This window comes from Pteropus medius, unplaced genomic scaffold, assembly GCF_902729225.1.
Source record: "Pteropus medius unplaced genomic scaffold, Ma_sr-lr_union100, whole genome shotgun sequence".
NCBI classification, from domain to species: Eukaryota; Metazoa; Chordata; class Mammalia; order Chiroptera; family Pteropodidae; genus Pteropus; species Pteropus medius.
In genome coordinates, this window is record NW_024347791.1 from 1,565,536 (window position 1) to 1,579,913 (window position 14,378).

General features: G+C 48.4%; 1 protein-coding gene across 1 annotated transcript in view; it reads left to right on the plus strand.

The window, feature by feature from the left end:
• IFT27 (intraflagellar transport 27) overlaps window positions 1-12,513 on the plus strand; it is a 38,252-nt gene extending 25,739 nt beyond the window's left edge. The window contains exons 3-6 of the mRNA XM_039878295.1: window positions 754-813; window positions 2,155-2,272; window positions 3,166-3,275; window positions 12,288-12,513. Of these exons, the coding sequence (XP_039734229.1) occupies window positions 754-813; window positions 2,155-2,272; window positions 3,166-3,275; window positions 12,288-12,386 (387 nt within the window). The 3' untranslated portion in view covers window positions 12,387-12,513. The remainder of the gene's footprint in view (window positions 1-753; window positions 814-2,154; window positions 2,273-3,165; window positions 3,276-12,287) is intronic.
• The last annotated feature ends 1,865 nt before the right edge of the window (window positions 12,514-14,378 follow it).

Below are 14,378 nucleotides of genomic sequence, written 5' to 3' on the forward strand. Positions count from 1 at the left end.
AGGCGGTCCACGAGCCAAAAGCAACTTTAAGCACCTCTGATGCAGTGAGAGGATCAGAACGAACAGACAGATAACCAGTGCGCATCGCAGGCGATGCACTGGCATCCGGTGTGCTCCAGCGGTCAGAGGCCAGCCCAGGGCTAGCCAGTGCCCAAGAGAGCTTCAGGGGGAATTTAGGGGAGACCTCCCGGGGCGAGGGATTCGGGGAGAGGCTCTCGCATGGGCTGGCTGTGGTCGGGTCTGGGGCCATCCTGCACCCTCCCGTCAGAATCACACTTAGCCATCCAGAACGACGACAGACTGTCCCACTTTACACGTGCGCCTTCCCAGATCTACTCGATGACCTCCTTTAAAAAGAACCATTTTAAGATTTGAAAATCAATTTGGTTAACAAAGTGCAGAATGACCTTTTGGAATCCGGAGCGCTTGTCAGCCTGTTTAGCATTCTGTTCCGCCAGGTGGGAAGGCAGCTTGTTCCTGGTATTTTTGCACTTGAGGTTAGGAGCGGTGAGACAGCGCGCAGAAAGGGCAGGTTGCCTGGCCTCGTGGGATTCCTGAGGTCGGTCCTCTTCCTGTCATCTTCCTCGTGCCTGGGGGAAAGGTGGGGCGTACGTGAACGTGTGTGCGCACACGCGTGTGCGTGCGTCTCACCATTAAGTCCGGTCTTCAGCGAGTGGCCAGCAGCACCGGTGACCTGCAGCCGGTGCTTTCCCCGGGGGGGCGCTTTACTGGGACACGTCTTTCTGATTCTAGGAACTCTTCATTTTTGACTCTGCCGGCAAGGAGCTGTTTTCTGAAATGCTGGATAAATTGGCAAGTAACGTGTGGTCTTTTTCTTAACTGCCATCACCACCTTCTGCCAAAAGGTCTGCCCCTCAGAACGGTCTCACAGAAATTTCACTGCACCACGTACCTACTGTGTGCACGGCCTGGCACACAGGGTGTCGCCCCGCTTGGCAGAAGGGAAGGTGTGCTTGAGCAGGTCAGGGCCACCATCAGCGTCCACCCCGACTCCAGGCTCCCCCTCCCCGCCCCCAGCTCGATCCTAGATTGTCCTGGGTCCCTCACCAAGGCCTAGAGAAAGGAGGTGTCTCATGCATGCACTTAGGGGAGGTCAGTGTGGTTCTAACGGGCGTTCTTGAGTCTGTGGAGTGAATCAGTTCAGTCCATACCCTTCCCATCCTGGATGCTTTGGGAACCAGCATAGCCATGGGGGTAGGGAGGTGAGCCCTCCTGAGTCATTTGGACTGACCCTCCAAGGGCAACTGGAGGCAAAAGGATTCTCCCTCATACCCTGAGAGGTTATGACACCCCAGAACTAAACCAGGCTCTCACTGTCCAGGGTGGGGGTCTCAAGACCAGGGCATGGCCAAGAGTCACAGGCACCAGGATGAGCATCACAGCCTGGGCAGGGCCACCCTTCCGCCCCATGCCCGGCAGCAGGACGTCCCAGGACTCTGAGCGGCCCCTGAAAGTGACAGCCCCTGGGAGTGGAGCCCTGGCGCTTAACTGAGACAGCTGTCCCTTCCAGTTGTCAGTGCGGTTTCGATTAGGACCGATACACCGCAGGAGAGGCAGAAAGAGCCCTTTGCATTTTGAAAAGCCAGCCCTTATTAGGAGATGCAGGCAAACAAGCGTCCTGTCCTAGCTGATGAAAGAAAGGATGCTCTTTTCAGCCTGCAAAGCAGAAAGGCATCCCAACTTGCATAATAGTGAGCCCTCGATAAGAATAAGTGCAAGACGGAACCCGTGAGACCAGTGGCAGGCAAAGGCGTTTCTGGGGAGAGAAAAACCACAGTCCTGCCCCTGTGTTGAAAGCATATCAGCCTGGGCAAGTCGGTGACCCTACACTCTGCAGTGACACAGCAGCGGTGCTGAGACCAGCCCTGCAAAGCTGGGCACAAAGCCCCCGCGGGAGCCCAAAATGGATGTGAGCTCTCGTCCTCACCTTCCCCGTTGCTGGGCCCAGCCCCCCATTCGTTCCTTTGGGTGAACTTCCGTGGGCGCGGCCGTTTTCCGACTCACATCCCCTTTACGGGTTTTCATTTCCCTCCACCCAGATGTCCCTTCCCTTGGAACGCCCAGTTTTCTCCCAGCCCAGAAGTCACTTTCACTGTTTCTGATGTGTGTTCATCCCGTCCCCCTCTTGCACAGTGGGAGAGTCCCAACGTCTTGTGTCTCGTCTACGACGTGACCAACGAGCAGTCCTTCAGCAACTGCAGCAGGTGGCTGGAGAAGGCTCGGTCGCAGACTCCAGGCACCTCCCTCCCAGGTAGGGGCTGCGGGCATCCCGGGTGTGCCAGCGGCATCTCTGTCCATCAAGTTCAAGAGCCCAAGGTCGTCACAGAGCTACTGTGGGTGCAGAAAAAGGGTGCCCGGGGCTTGGGGTATGGCGATCTGGCGTGTACACAGAAACCTCAGTGAGTTAGCACACACCTCTGAGTCCACAAAATGGGCATGATGACGTCCACCTAGCAGGGCTGTGGGGGAGACTCAGGTAACAAGGAGGATGGCGCCGTAACAGGAATGTGAGTTATTTTCAGAAAGCTAACCTCAGGGAAGAAGTCCTCATTTTCTCCTGTATGTGGGGCGCAAGTAAACATGCAAGTCCTTTTGTCACTTCTGAATGCTTTAAATCAGTTTATTTTTCTTCCCTGTGTGAGATCAACAAATTCTCCTCATTATAGACCAGGAAAAACAATCTCCAGAGACAGGCTCAAAAATTAGCTGCAGCTGATGCAGCTGGGGACAGAACTAAATTGCCTCTGAATCCCTGACTCTGAGCCCAGTCCTTAGATTAATATTAATGACCATTTTAAAAGTTTGCTCCATGAGCTAGGAATCATCGCAAATGCTCGCATAAATTTGGCCTTTGCCTTCACGTCACTTGCAGCCTTAAGGAGACAAGGCAGACAGGTAGACATGACGTCTAGAAAAAGGGCAGAGCAAAAAAGCTCTGTGGACAGCAAAGCCCGCCTGCGTTTGCTGCGGCCCTCGGGGCCAACACCCAGTCTCCCTCTCAAGTTCTCCTCCTCGACCCCAGCAGCCCCTCTCGGACGCTGCTGTTTTACGCCCCGAAAATCAGTCCGCTTGCTCTTTTCCCTCTCTAGCCGTCCTCCCAAACTGCCGGTTAAATGCAATGCTTTGGTCGTTTCTCTTGGGTAGGTGTGTTAGTGGGGAACAAGACCGACCTGACCGGCAGACGAGTGGTGGAGACGGCTCAGGCCCAGGCGTGGGCGCTGGGCCAAGGCCTGGAATGTTTTGAAACGTCTGTGGTAAGTATCTCCGCTTGCTCCGTAGCCACGTCTGGGGTGGGCCTGTGCCGGGAGCGGCTCTTCACGTGACCTCGCGCGCATCGAGTTGTTCTCCCACCATACGCAGAGTTGGATTTGGAACTGATGTTTACGTTCTTAGCCCAGGATCTTTTCTCAGTCACAGCGTCACTCCTGTATCTCAGTAAAGCGGATCAGCCAGCCGACCCCAGGGAAAGCTGTATCTCGGTTAGTGAGAAATACAGTGTATTGTGTTCAGTGACAGTGACCCTTGAGTTTCGCATAAGATGTTATGGGTTAGGTGTTGTTGAAACATTACTTCCTAGACCCTCACGATCAGTTTCATGAACCAGGAGCCGGCCCCACAGGGCCACTTCCATGTTGAGATGAAGTGACTTGCCCGAGGTTACATGGCTGGTAGAGGGTTGAGCCAGGACTAGGATTCATAGCTTCTGATTCCTATCAGTGCTCCCTGTCCCACCTCGCTGCAGCTGCGGGCCGACTCCAGGCCACCGATCGTCCTCCAGTAGAGTCAGCGGGAGCCCTCATAAAGGGGGACAGAGTGCTTTGTTACCAGCATCCTCAGTACACACACGTCATGATTTTGGCTGTCCAGTGCCAGTGAACCCCCTTCCCACGTTGGGAGAGGTCCCAGCCTTCCTGCAGCCAAGGTGCCGACGTGTGACCCAGGCTGCACCAGACACACTCACACTCGTGTGACACTTCAGTGCAGAGGGGAGTGAAGACCCCCGGAGGGGCAGCTCAGAGACCTCCGTTTCAGAGGCAGCAGGGGCCAGGGGCCAGTATTGTTGGGGAGACACAGCAGGTCCGACACAGCCCAAAACATCCATGCTGTAACCTGGACCTCGCTCTTGGCCTTATGGCCTCCAGGCCTGATTCTCTGACCTTCCAAAAGAGTCAGTGGGCTGATGAATAAAGAGCCTGGAGGTCATTCTACTCCAGGTTTACTTAAGCTACAGGCACTTCTGTGGATGCATCTGTGAACACTGACTGACAGGTGCTGCTGTTCAGCCGCTGTGTGGATGTGAACCTTGGACATCTCCCCAGTGAGCATGCTTCTTCAGGAGAGTGTGCGTGTAGAGAAGAGGCGGGTGCTCGGACCTCCTGCGTGATGGCAGAGCTGCCTGTGGGACCCCTAGCTTGTTACCGAACCTGTTGCTGCCTCAGGCCCCTCGCCTGTAAAGTGGGGATAATAAAACATATCCCCATTAATAGATACGAGAATTAAGTCAGATGGTAAATACAAAAACACTTATCTCAAAGTCTGGGGCATAGTACACAATAAATGTTAGCTCTTTTTCAGTTTAAATCTTTCCCCCTAGTAATCTTATTTATACTACTATTACTTACTAAATCCTTGTGTTCATAGATTGTACAAAGATAAATGTCACTCTTGCCTCTGACCTAATTATCACAAATGCTAAATTAACGAAGTTCAAATAAGTGAGGTTTTACCGTATAGAGGGTTTCTCCTCTTTTATACAGCATGGCTTTAAGAGCAAAGCAGCAAGCCACGCTACCCACAGCGAACAATATTTTAGTATTCCCCTTCCAGCGTTCACATCGTGAAATTGCCTCCTCACCCCAATAGCGCATATTCCCCGGAACTCTTGATGAAACTCAAAAATTGATACTCACCCCAACACATTCATCATCAAAGGCCGCTGGGGCTGCGTGTTTAAACTCTGTTCAGGTGTTTGTAGCTACGCTGTTGAAACAGGTGGGTATAAATTGTGCTTGCGGAGTCTGTAGTTAAGCACTTGGTATTAACTGTGCAAGTTAACTAGTCCCCCCTGAGTTGATGCTAACAGAAGCACCACTGGCAGCTCGGTGAAGAAAGCTGTAATTAAAAAGGAAATATAACCAATGCTATTTGAGACACAGCCAAGTCCTGACGCCAAGCTCACCTCCTCCTCTCTTCTGACTAAATGTATCAACGGTCGCGTTGCAGACCTAAAAAGTTGGTACCTACGTGGTTGCCTGGCTTTCTTTTTTTATTTGTAATTCCATCCCTAGGACTTACTCATCTTAAAACTGAAAGCGTGTACCCTTTGACCACCTTCTCCCGTTTCCCCATCCTCTACCCTGCTGCCCCTGGCAACCACCAGTCTGCTCTCTGTTTCTGTGGGTTCGGCTTTCTTAGATTCCACACGTAAGTGGGAATCATACAGTATTTGTCTCTCTCTTTCTCTCTCTCTCTCTCTCTCTCTCTCTCTCTCTCTCTCTCTTTCTCCCTCCCTCTCTCTGACTTATTTCACTTAGCATAATGCCCTCAAGGTTCATCCATGTCGCCACAAACATCAGGATGTCTTTTTTATGGCTGGATAATGTTTCATTATGCCTACATATACCGCATTTTATTTATCCGTTCGTCTGTTGATGGACAGTCAGGTTGTTTCCGTGTCTTAGCTATTGTAAATAATGCCACAGTAAACATGGGGGTGCAGATACCTCTTCAAAATATGGATCTCATTTTCTTAGAAGTGGAATTGCTGGATCCCATGGTAGTTCTATTTTTAATTTTTTAAGGAACGTCCATCCTCTTTTCCAGAGCGGCTGCAATAATGTCTCTTCCCGTCGATAGCGCACGACATTCTCACCAGCACTTGTTTCCCTCGCCTCTTTGACGACAGCCATTCTGACAGGTGCGAGGCGCTAGCTCTGTGGTTGTGAGTGGCATTTCCCTGATGATTAGTGGTGTTGAGCACCTTTTCATATACCCGTCGGCCATTTGAATATTTTCTTTGAAAAAAATGTCTACTCGGGTCCTTTGCCCATTTTGGTCAGGTTATTTGTGTTTTTGCTATTGAATGGTATGAGTTATATATTTTGGTTTTTTTAATGAATTTTTTTATTTTAGAAGTTTCAGATTTATAGAAAATATGAGCAGAAAATAGAGTCTCTATTTAATCCTCCCTTGACATCTCCCCACTCCTATTTCCTCTGTTATTAGCATCTTACATTAGTATGATATACTTGGCACAATTTTTTTTTAATTTTTTTAAATTTATTTTGTTTTAACTGAAGAAATGATTTGAATTTTTTTCCTCCATCTACCTCCCCCCTCCTCCCCCACTCCCTACCCTCTGGTAACCACTAGTCTATTGTTCATGTCCATGAGTCTCTGTTTGTTTTTCCTGTTCATTTGTTGCTTTTAGGTTTATATCCCACATATAAATGATATCATGTGATTTTCATCTTTTTCTGTCTGGCTTATTTCGCTTAGTATGATTATTTCAAGGTCCATCTATGTTGTCGCAAATGGCTGTATTTCATTTCTTCTTATGGCTGAGTAATATTCCATTGTATATATGTACCACGGCTTCTTTAGCCAGTCATCTATCATAGGACACTTCAATTGCTTCTATGTCCTGGCCACTGTGAATAATGCTGCTCTGAACGTCGGTGTGCAAATATCTTTTCAGATAAGAGTTTTCAAGTCTTTGGGGTAAATACCCAGTAGAGGGATTGCCGAATCATATGGTAGATCCATTCTTAGTTTTTTGAGGAACCTCCATACTGTTTTCCATAGTGGCTGTACCAATTTGCAGTCCCACCAGCAGTGTATGAGGGTTCCTTTTTCTCCGCATCCTCTCCAGCATTTATTACTTGTCCTGTTGATTATAGCTGTTCTAACAGGTGTGAGATGGTATCTCATTGTGGTTTTGATTTGTATTTCCCTAAAAGCTAGTGATGTTGAGCATCTTTTCATATATTTGTTGGCCATTTGTATGTCCTCTAGAGAGAAGTGTCTGTTCAGGGCCTCTGCCCATTTTTTGATTGGATCATTTGGTTTTTTTGTTATTGAGTCGTATGAGTTCTTTGTATATTTTGGATATTAGGCCTTTATCAGAGGTGTTGCTTGCAAATATATTTTCCCACTTGGATGGTTGTCTCTTTACCTTGTTGGTAGTTTCTTTTGTTGAGCAGAAGCTTTTTAGTTTGATGTAGTCCCTTTTCATTTATTTTTGCTTTTACTTCCCTTGCCTTTGAGGTCAATTTCATAAAATCCTCTTTAAATCCAAGGTCTTTGAGTTTAGTTCCTAATGTTTTCTTCTATGCATTTTATTGTTTCAGGTCTTATATTCGGGTCTTTAATCCATTGTGAGTTAATTTTGGTGTGTGGTGATAGACAACAGTCTAGTTTCATTCTTTTGCAGGTGGCTTTCCAGTTTTCCCAGCACCATCTATTGAAGAGGCTTTCCTTTCTCCACCGAATGTTTTTGGCTTTTTTGTCGAAAACTATTTGCCAATAAAAATATGGGTTTACTTCTGGACTCTCAATTCTGTTCCACTGGTCCGTGTGTCTGGTTTGCTGCCAATACCATGCCGTTTTGATTACTGTCGCTTTGTAGTGTAATTTGAAGTCGGGCAGAGTGATGCCTCCAGCCACATTCTTTTTTCTCAGGATGGCTTTGGCAGTTTGGGGTCTTTTGTGCTTCCATACAAATCTGATGCTTTTTTTTTGTTCCATTTCTTTAAAAAATGCTGATGGGATGTTGATGGGGATTGCATTAAATCTGTATAATGCTTTAGGTAATAAGATCATTTCATCTATGTCGATTCTTCCAATCCAAGAACACAAAATATCTTTCCATTTCTTTGTATCTTTTTCGATTTCTTTTAACAGGGTCTTGTGGTTTGCATTATATAGGTCCTTCACATGTTTCGTTAGATTTATGCCTAGGTATTTTATTCTTTTTGTTGCAATTGCAAAAAATTATTTTTTCCACTTTGTTTTCTGACACTTCATTATTAGAGTATAGGAACACTATGGATTTTTGAACATTGATTTTGTATTCAGAAACTTTAATATATTTGCTTATTATTTCTAGTAGTGTTCCTGTGGACTGTTTAGGGTTTTCTATGTAGAAAATCATGGCATCCGCAAATAGTGACAGTTTGACTTCTTCGTTTCCTATTTGGATGCCTTTCATGTCTTTCTCTTGCCTGATTGCACTCACTAGGACCTCCAATGTTATACTGAATAGCAGTGGCGATAATGGACAGCCTTGCCTTGTTCCTGATCTTAGAGGGAAGGTTTCTAGTTTTTCACTTTTATAATTTGGCTGAGGGCTTGTCGTATATGGCCTTTATTATGTTAAGGTATTTTCCTTCTATATGGATTTTATTAAGTATTTTGATCATCAGTGGATGCTGTATCTTGTCGAAGGCTTTGTCTGCATCTATTGATATGATCATATGATTCTTATTTTTTAATTTGTTTATGCGGTATATCACATTAATCAATTTGCGTATGCTGAACACATTTTGGGTATTAACCCCTCATCAGATGTGTGGTTTGAAATATTTTCTTCCATTCCACAGGTCGCCTTTCTATTTTGTTTGGCATCTTTTTAGTTTGATATAATCCTACTTGTTGATTTTTGCTTTTACTGCTTGTGTTTTTGGTGTCTAATCCATAAAATCATTGCCAAAATCAATATCAAGGAGCTTTTGCCCAGTATTTTCTTCTAGGAGTTTTACAGTTTCAGGTCTTAAGTTCAAGTCTTTAATCTATTTTGAGTTAATTTTTGTGAATGATGTAAAATATTCTTTTGCATGTAAATATCCTGCTTTCCCAACACCATTTATTGAAGAGACTGTCTTCTCCACTGAGTATTTGTTGTTCTTTTGTCAAGTATTAGTTGATCATGTATGTGGGAATTTAGTTCTGGGCTGTCAAGTTCTGTTCCATTGATCTTTGTGTCTGTTTTTTATGCCAGTACCATACTGTTTTGATTACTGTAGCTTTGTAATATGGTTTGAAATCAGAAAGTGTGATACCTCTAAGTTTGTTCTTCTTTTTCAGGATTGCTTTGGCTATTCAAGGTATTTGGTGGTTCTTCTTTAACTTTATAACACCCCTCATTATGACATGTTCAGGACAAAAAAAAATTAAAAAGAATGTCTTTAAACAGAAGTTAAAAGTTTTTAAAACATTGCTCATCACTGTAAGAAGTCAGACAATATTAAATACAAGTAAGTTCAAGAACGTTCAAGTTCATTCCCCTTGCAGGCAATGAAGAGAAGGGAACTGATGTCTGTTGAGCTACTGCATGCTAAGTGTTCTGCACACGTTATCAATTGAATCTTTTAACAGCCCTCCCAGGCAGCCGCTCCTGTCCCCATTTACAGATGGTGAACAGACCCAGAAATGTTGTGTGGCTCTCTCTGGTGACCCAGCTAATTAATGAGCAGTAGAACTAGGACTAGAATGTGGGCCTGTCTAGCTTGAGAGCCTGGCCCTTCTAGAATGGACTTTGGCCTCCCACACAGCCTACTTTGGGACTTTGAGAGACAGACTTCTAGGCTAGATTAAGTGCTAGTCTGAGTCTGCTCTAAGGATCCCTCACACGAAGCCAACGACTCTATGCTATGTCCGCGAGATCACTGTTAGTCATTTAACGTAAGGATTCCTGTCATTGGCAGGCCCTCTTAATGCATTTGGAAAATGGTTCAGTTCACATCTGCCATTCCTGGAGCGCTCCAGGGTGTATTTTGAGGCTTGCCTCTATTGAATTCCTTACTTTTTATGTTGTGTTCTCCCAAAATCTTGCTTTTGAGAGCTTCGAATTGATTTAGAAATCCTCGTGCGTGGGCTTTGTAGGCCTCATTCTCTCTTCCTATCCAATACTTAGCTCCGCTTTCAACCGATGTAATGCTTTACTCTTCGATGTTGGTGTTGCCTAGGACGTTATGCTCTGCACAACCAAAGGTGCCTCGCAGGTATAACCGAGTTATTTCTCTAATGGGCAAATGGAGAGTGACAGCTTCCCTGTCCTTAGCAGCCGCGGGCTTAGTGTGGATGGATGCTCATTCGGCTACAAACCGTCCTGCCGTTCCTGAGCCCTCTCTTAGCACTGCCAGCTCTGTCTCTTCTCTGGGCCAGTTTGTTTCCTCCACCTTGGGATTTCCCTTGCTAGAAAGTCCAGGTAACTTTCTCCACCGGAACTGGGTTCCTTTGCGTGTTTCTGTCATCAGCTGGCAGAGTGGGGAGGCTGCTCTTCTCCAGTTGGGGAATCTGAACTCTGGGCTGGGCTGTGCCCCGGGCCCTTGACTGCTGTCCGTAAAACACGGGCATAGAGCTCGATGACTTTGTAACAGTCTTCATTTTGGAAATTCCATTCATCGGGAATAGTTCATTGCCTCTTACCAAGGCTGCACTTTGCCAGCTGCCAAGGACTGTTTGAAAACAGGTTTGTGTGCATTCACAGCTGAGCTGCTGCCTTGAAAGCAGTGGGTTGTTTCTTATGACAACTTGTTGCTTCAAAAAATTTTAAAATATGTGCACACTATAGAAAACAGTGTGGAGGGTCCTCAAAAAATTAAACATAGAACTACTGTGTGATCAAGCAATCTCCCTGGGTATTTATCTGAAGAAAATGAAAACACTAACTTGAAAAGGTATCTGCTACCCCCATGTTCATTGCAACATTATTTACAATAGCCAAGACTTGGAACCAACCAAAGTGTCTGCCAGTGGATGAATGAATAAAGAAATAGTGATGTATATGTATATATATATATATCTCTCAATGGAATATATCCAGCCATAAAAAAGGAAAGAAATCCTGCCATTCGCAGAATGAACCTGGATGAACCTGGAGGGCATCATGCTAAGCGAGTTAAGTCAGAGAAAGACAAACACTGTATGATCTCTCTAATATGTGGAATCTTTAAAAAAAAAAAACAAGCTCATAGATTGATAGATAGAACAGATTGGTGGTTGTCAGAAGTGGAGGGTGGGGGATGGGAGAAATTGGGTAAACTGGCTGTTTTGGTTTTTTAGTTCAAATAAATTGAATTAAATATTTTTTAATATATGCGTGCACACAGAGAGTGAGAGAAAGTCCTTTGGGCACTTTTAGTCATGAAAATATTCTTTTAGTTATTAAAATGCCGAGTCCTGGGTGACTATCAAAACTCCTAACTCGATGTACAGTCAGCGCCCCCCTGAGCCTGATGCGGGGAGCAGCGCGGGGCTGGCAGCGTCTGTGTTTCTGCCCTCACGCTTTCCCCCAGCTCCGTTCGCAGCCTGCGGGGGCAGGGGAGAGAGGCAGAGCGAGGGCTCTTCTTCGGGACCTCCTATGGCTCCTCTGGACTCCACAGGTGTCTCAGGCCGATGCTCTGCCAGCGCTTCAGAGACACCCCCTCCCCGCCCCTCTCCGTGGAGCTCTGTCACCTGCAGTTCCTTTCTGACACATGATACCTCCTCGCCAATCCTGCGGCCTCAGGTCTGAGCTGTTCCTGTCCCCACAGAGTCCCTTTAGGACAGCTCCAGGTGGGCGCTGCTGCCTGGCCCTTCTGCGGCTGGTCCAGGGAAGTGCAGCCGCGGCCTCGGTGTGACAGAGAAGGCGGCGCCGCTTACCTCGGTGCAGCCCTCTCCCAACACGGCCAGCACCGCCTCACCTCGATTCCTCCCAGGCCTGGATCCAGCACCTTCCCAGACCTGGATCCAGCACCGTCCCAGCACCCAGGCCTCAGGCTTTGCAACGGAACCTCCCACGAAGGTGGGGGTGAGGCAGAGGTGCCCCTCCTGGAGGGAAATGCCACAGCACCGCCCTGACCTGAGCTGAGGGTGGGCCCGTCCTGCGTGTCCCTTCCTCAGGAACGTGGAGGTCCTCGCCGGCTATTACTCTGCTTTGGCCTTCGGAGCCTCTGTCAAAACTAAGCGCAAGAGTCTCCTTTTAACATCCCGTCACACGTATAATAAGCGCGACTAAAAGGACAGGCTCTATAGAAATAGAACTAGGTTCAGGCTCGGCTCCACCGATGACAAGTGTTTGGCTTTGGGCAAGTTAACCTCAATCTCTCCGTGCCTCGGTGTCCTTCCGGCAAAGCGGGAACGATGATCGTAGCCTCCGCAAAGGGTGTGGAAGGGAAACGAGGCCCATGTGCGTAGCACCTGACATGAGGGCAGAGTGACGGGTGCTGGTGGCCTGTGACGATGACACACATAACACAACCGGCTTCTTGAACTTTTCTCTACAGAAGGAGATGGAAAACTACGAAGCTCCCTTCCACTGCCTGGCCAAGCGGTTCCACCAGCTGTACCGGGAGAAGGTGGAGGTTTTCCACGCGCTGGTGTGAGGGGCTGGGGTGCTGCCGGCAATCTGGCGGTGGCCCCGTCTCCTTGGAAGACGAGAGAAGATGGAATTGCCTTGGCACTTCCAATATATCATGACGGCCTTAAATAAAATGAGGAGAAAACGTGGAAGCAGCAGCCCCTTCCGTTCTTGGCCCCTGCAGCCCTGGTTCCATTTTGCACTTTGGCTGCTGGTTCCAGAGCAGCCCCGGGAGCCAGGCTGGGGACCTTGGGCGTCCTGCCTCCTGTGGGCAGGGAGCGGGGCTCGTGCTTGTCAGAGTGGGTGGTCCCGCCCTCACAAGGGCCTGAGAGCGGACCACACAGTGGGATTTGAATTTGCCTACGATTTGCCACAGTCGAGTTGCTCAGCTTGGAATTTACCGATGGCCCTCTCCTGATGTATCACGTTTGGCTTCGCTGCCTGTCCGCTCTCCAGATGCCAGCGCTCCCTTGCAGGGGCCCCTGCCACTGACAAAACAGTGCCCTCTGCCGGCCCCCCTTGGTGCCTCTTAATAAGGGGCCAGCCCCTCCCAGCTGCCGGGAACCCTGAGCGCAGGGGGAGCCAAGAACCAGGCCACTTTCCCTTAATGACCCGCCTCCCTGTGTGCCCGGCAGCAGTCATGATTCTCTGCACTGAGCCTGACCGTTTTCCATCCCGTCTCTGCTGCCAGATTAATCTTCCTAAAACACCACTTGCATCGTTTCCCTCCTCTGATTAAAGACCCACTGAGATTCCTCATTGCCTTTTACATCATGGCTGCGGGCCGCGGTCTGGCATCGAAAGCCACCTCTGACTGTCACCCTCACCTGGGGGGCTCGGCCTCTTCCAGCCCCAGAGCCCCAGCAGGCTTTATCACCGTCCCTCCGTCCCCATGCCTCGTGCCTTTGAGTCGGGGACATTGCGCAGAGAGTGCCAGCATTTGGGGGTAGACAGACCCAGGTTTGTCCCACAGATAGCGATGATAATGGAAATGTCTCGTTACTGTTTATGACCTGCCATGTCTCTACATGAGCTAAGCACATTATATGTATTAGCTAATTTAATCTTTACAATGTAGAGTCTTATCTCACTTTACAAATGAAGAATCAGAGTCAAAGAACTAAGTGACTTAGCCAAGGAATAGCAGAGATGGGATCATGACGCCAGAGGCCAGCTCACAGCCATAGCTCTCTTCTGCCTCCTGGGCTGGACCTGTCCTGGAGCAGGTAGGTGGAGGTCTTTTAACCTGCAAAGGGTCATGGTTAGGCTGCCCCTCAAGGTCACTGTGATAAGCAAAAGGATGGATGAAGGACAGCAGGCATAGGGTGTCCCCTACATCAGGCCCCTCCCATCCCCCCTTCTCTTCCGGTTACTTCTCGAATGAACTCGCTGTAGCCACAGCAGTCTTCCCACTGAGTCGTTTTTTCAGAGGATACCAAGGGCCTACAGTGGTCTAGGCGCCAGCAATGCCAAGCTGCCAGTCTCATACCCCAGGTTCCAGAAGGGGAGACCTACAAAAAATAACCAAGAGGACGTGGAAGGGACAAGTCCGGTTGCCCCACAGTTGGTTACGGGGACCCACAGCTGCAGACAGAGAGATGTTAAATAACACACTTCCTAAAGAGATCACAAAAGGCTAGGCCCAGGCACCTTCCCTGCGGCGTAATAAGAGGTAGCATAACCGGCTCTGCCACCGGGAGCCGCCCCCAACCTCTCGCTCCTGGCTCTTCCTTGTTTCTGTAAGAAAATTGAGGGAGAATGAGGGTAGACATGGCGTTGGCGAGTGGGTACCACTCCCTCCTGCCCCACCCCCAGAATCAAGCAAAGGAGGTCCCACGAGACTCCTGAGACGGAGGACGCTGCCAAGAAGAGGGAGCTGGCACCTCGCTCCCCAGCTGGATGCTCGCTGAGCTGCAGGAACCTGGTGCCAACCGCAGGCACAGGGTGGTGCGGGTGTCCTTGGGGGAGCTTGGCATACATCCCCGGAGTTGGGGAGACTCGGTGGGGAGAAGCCTGC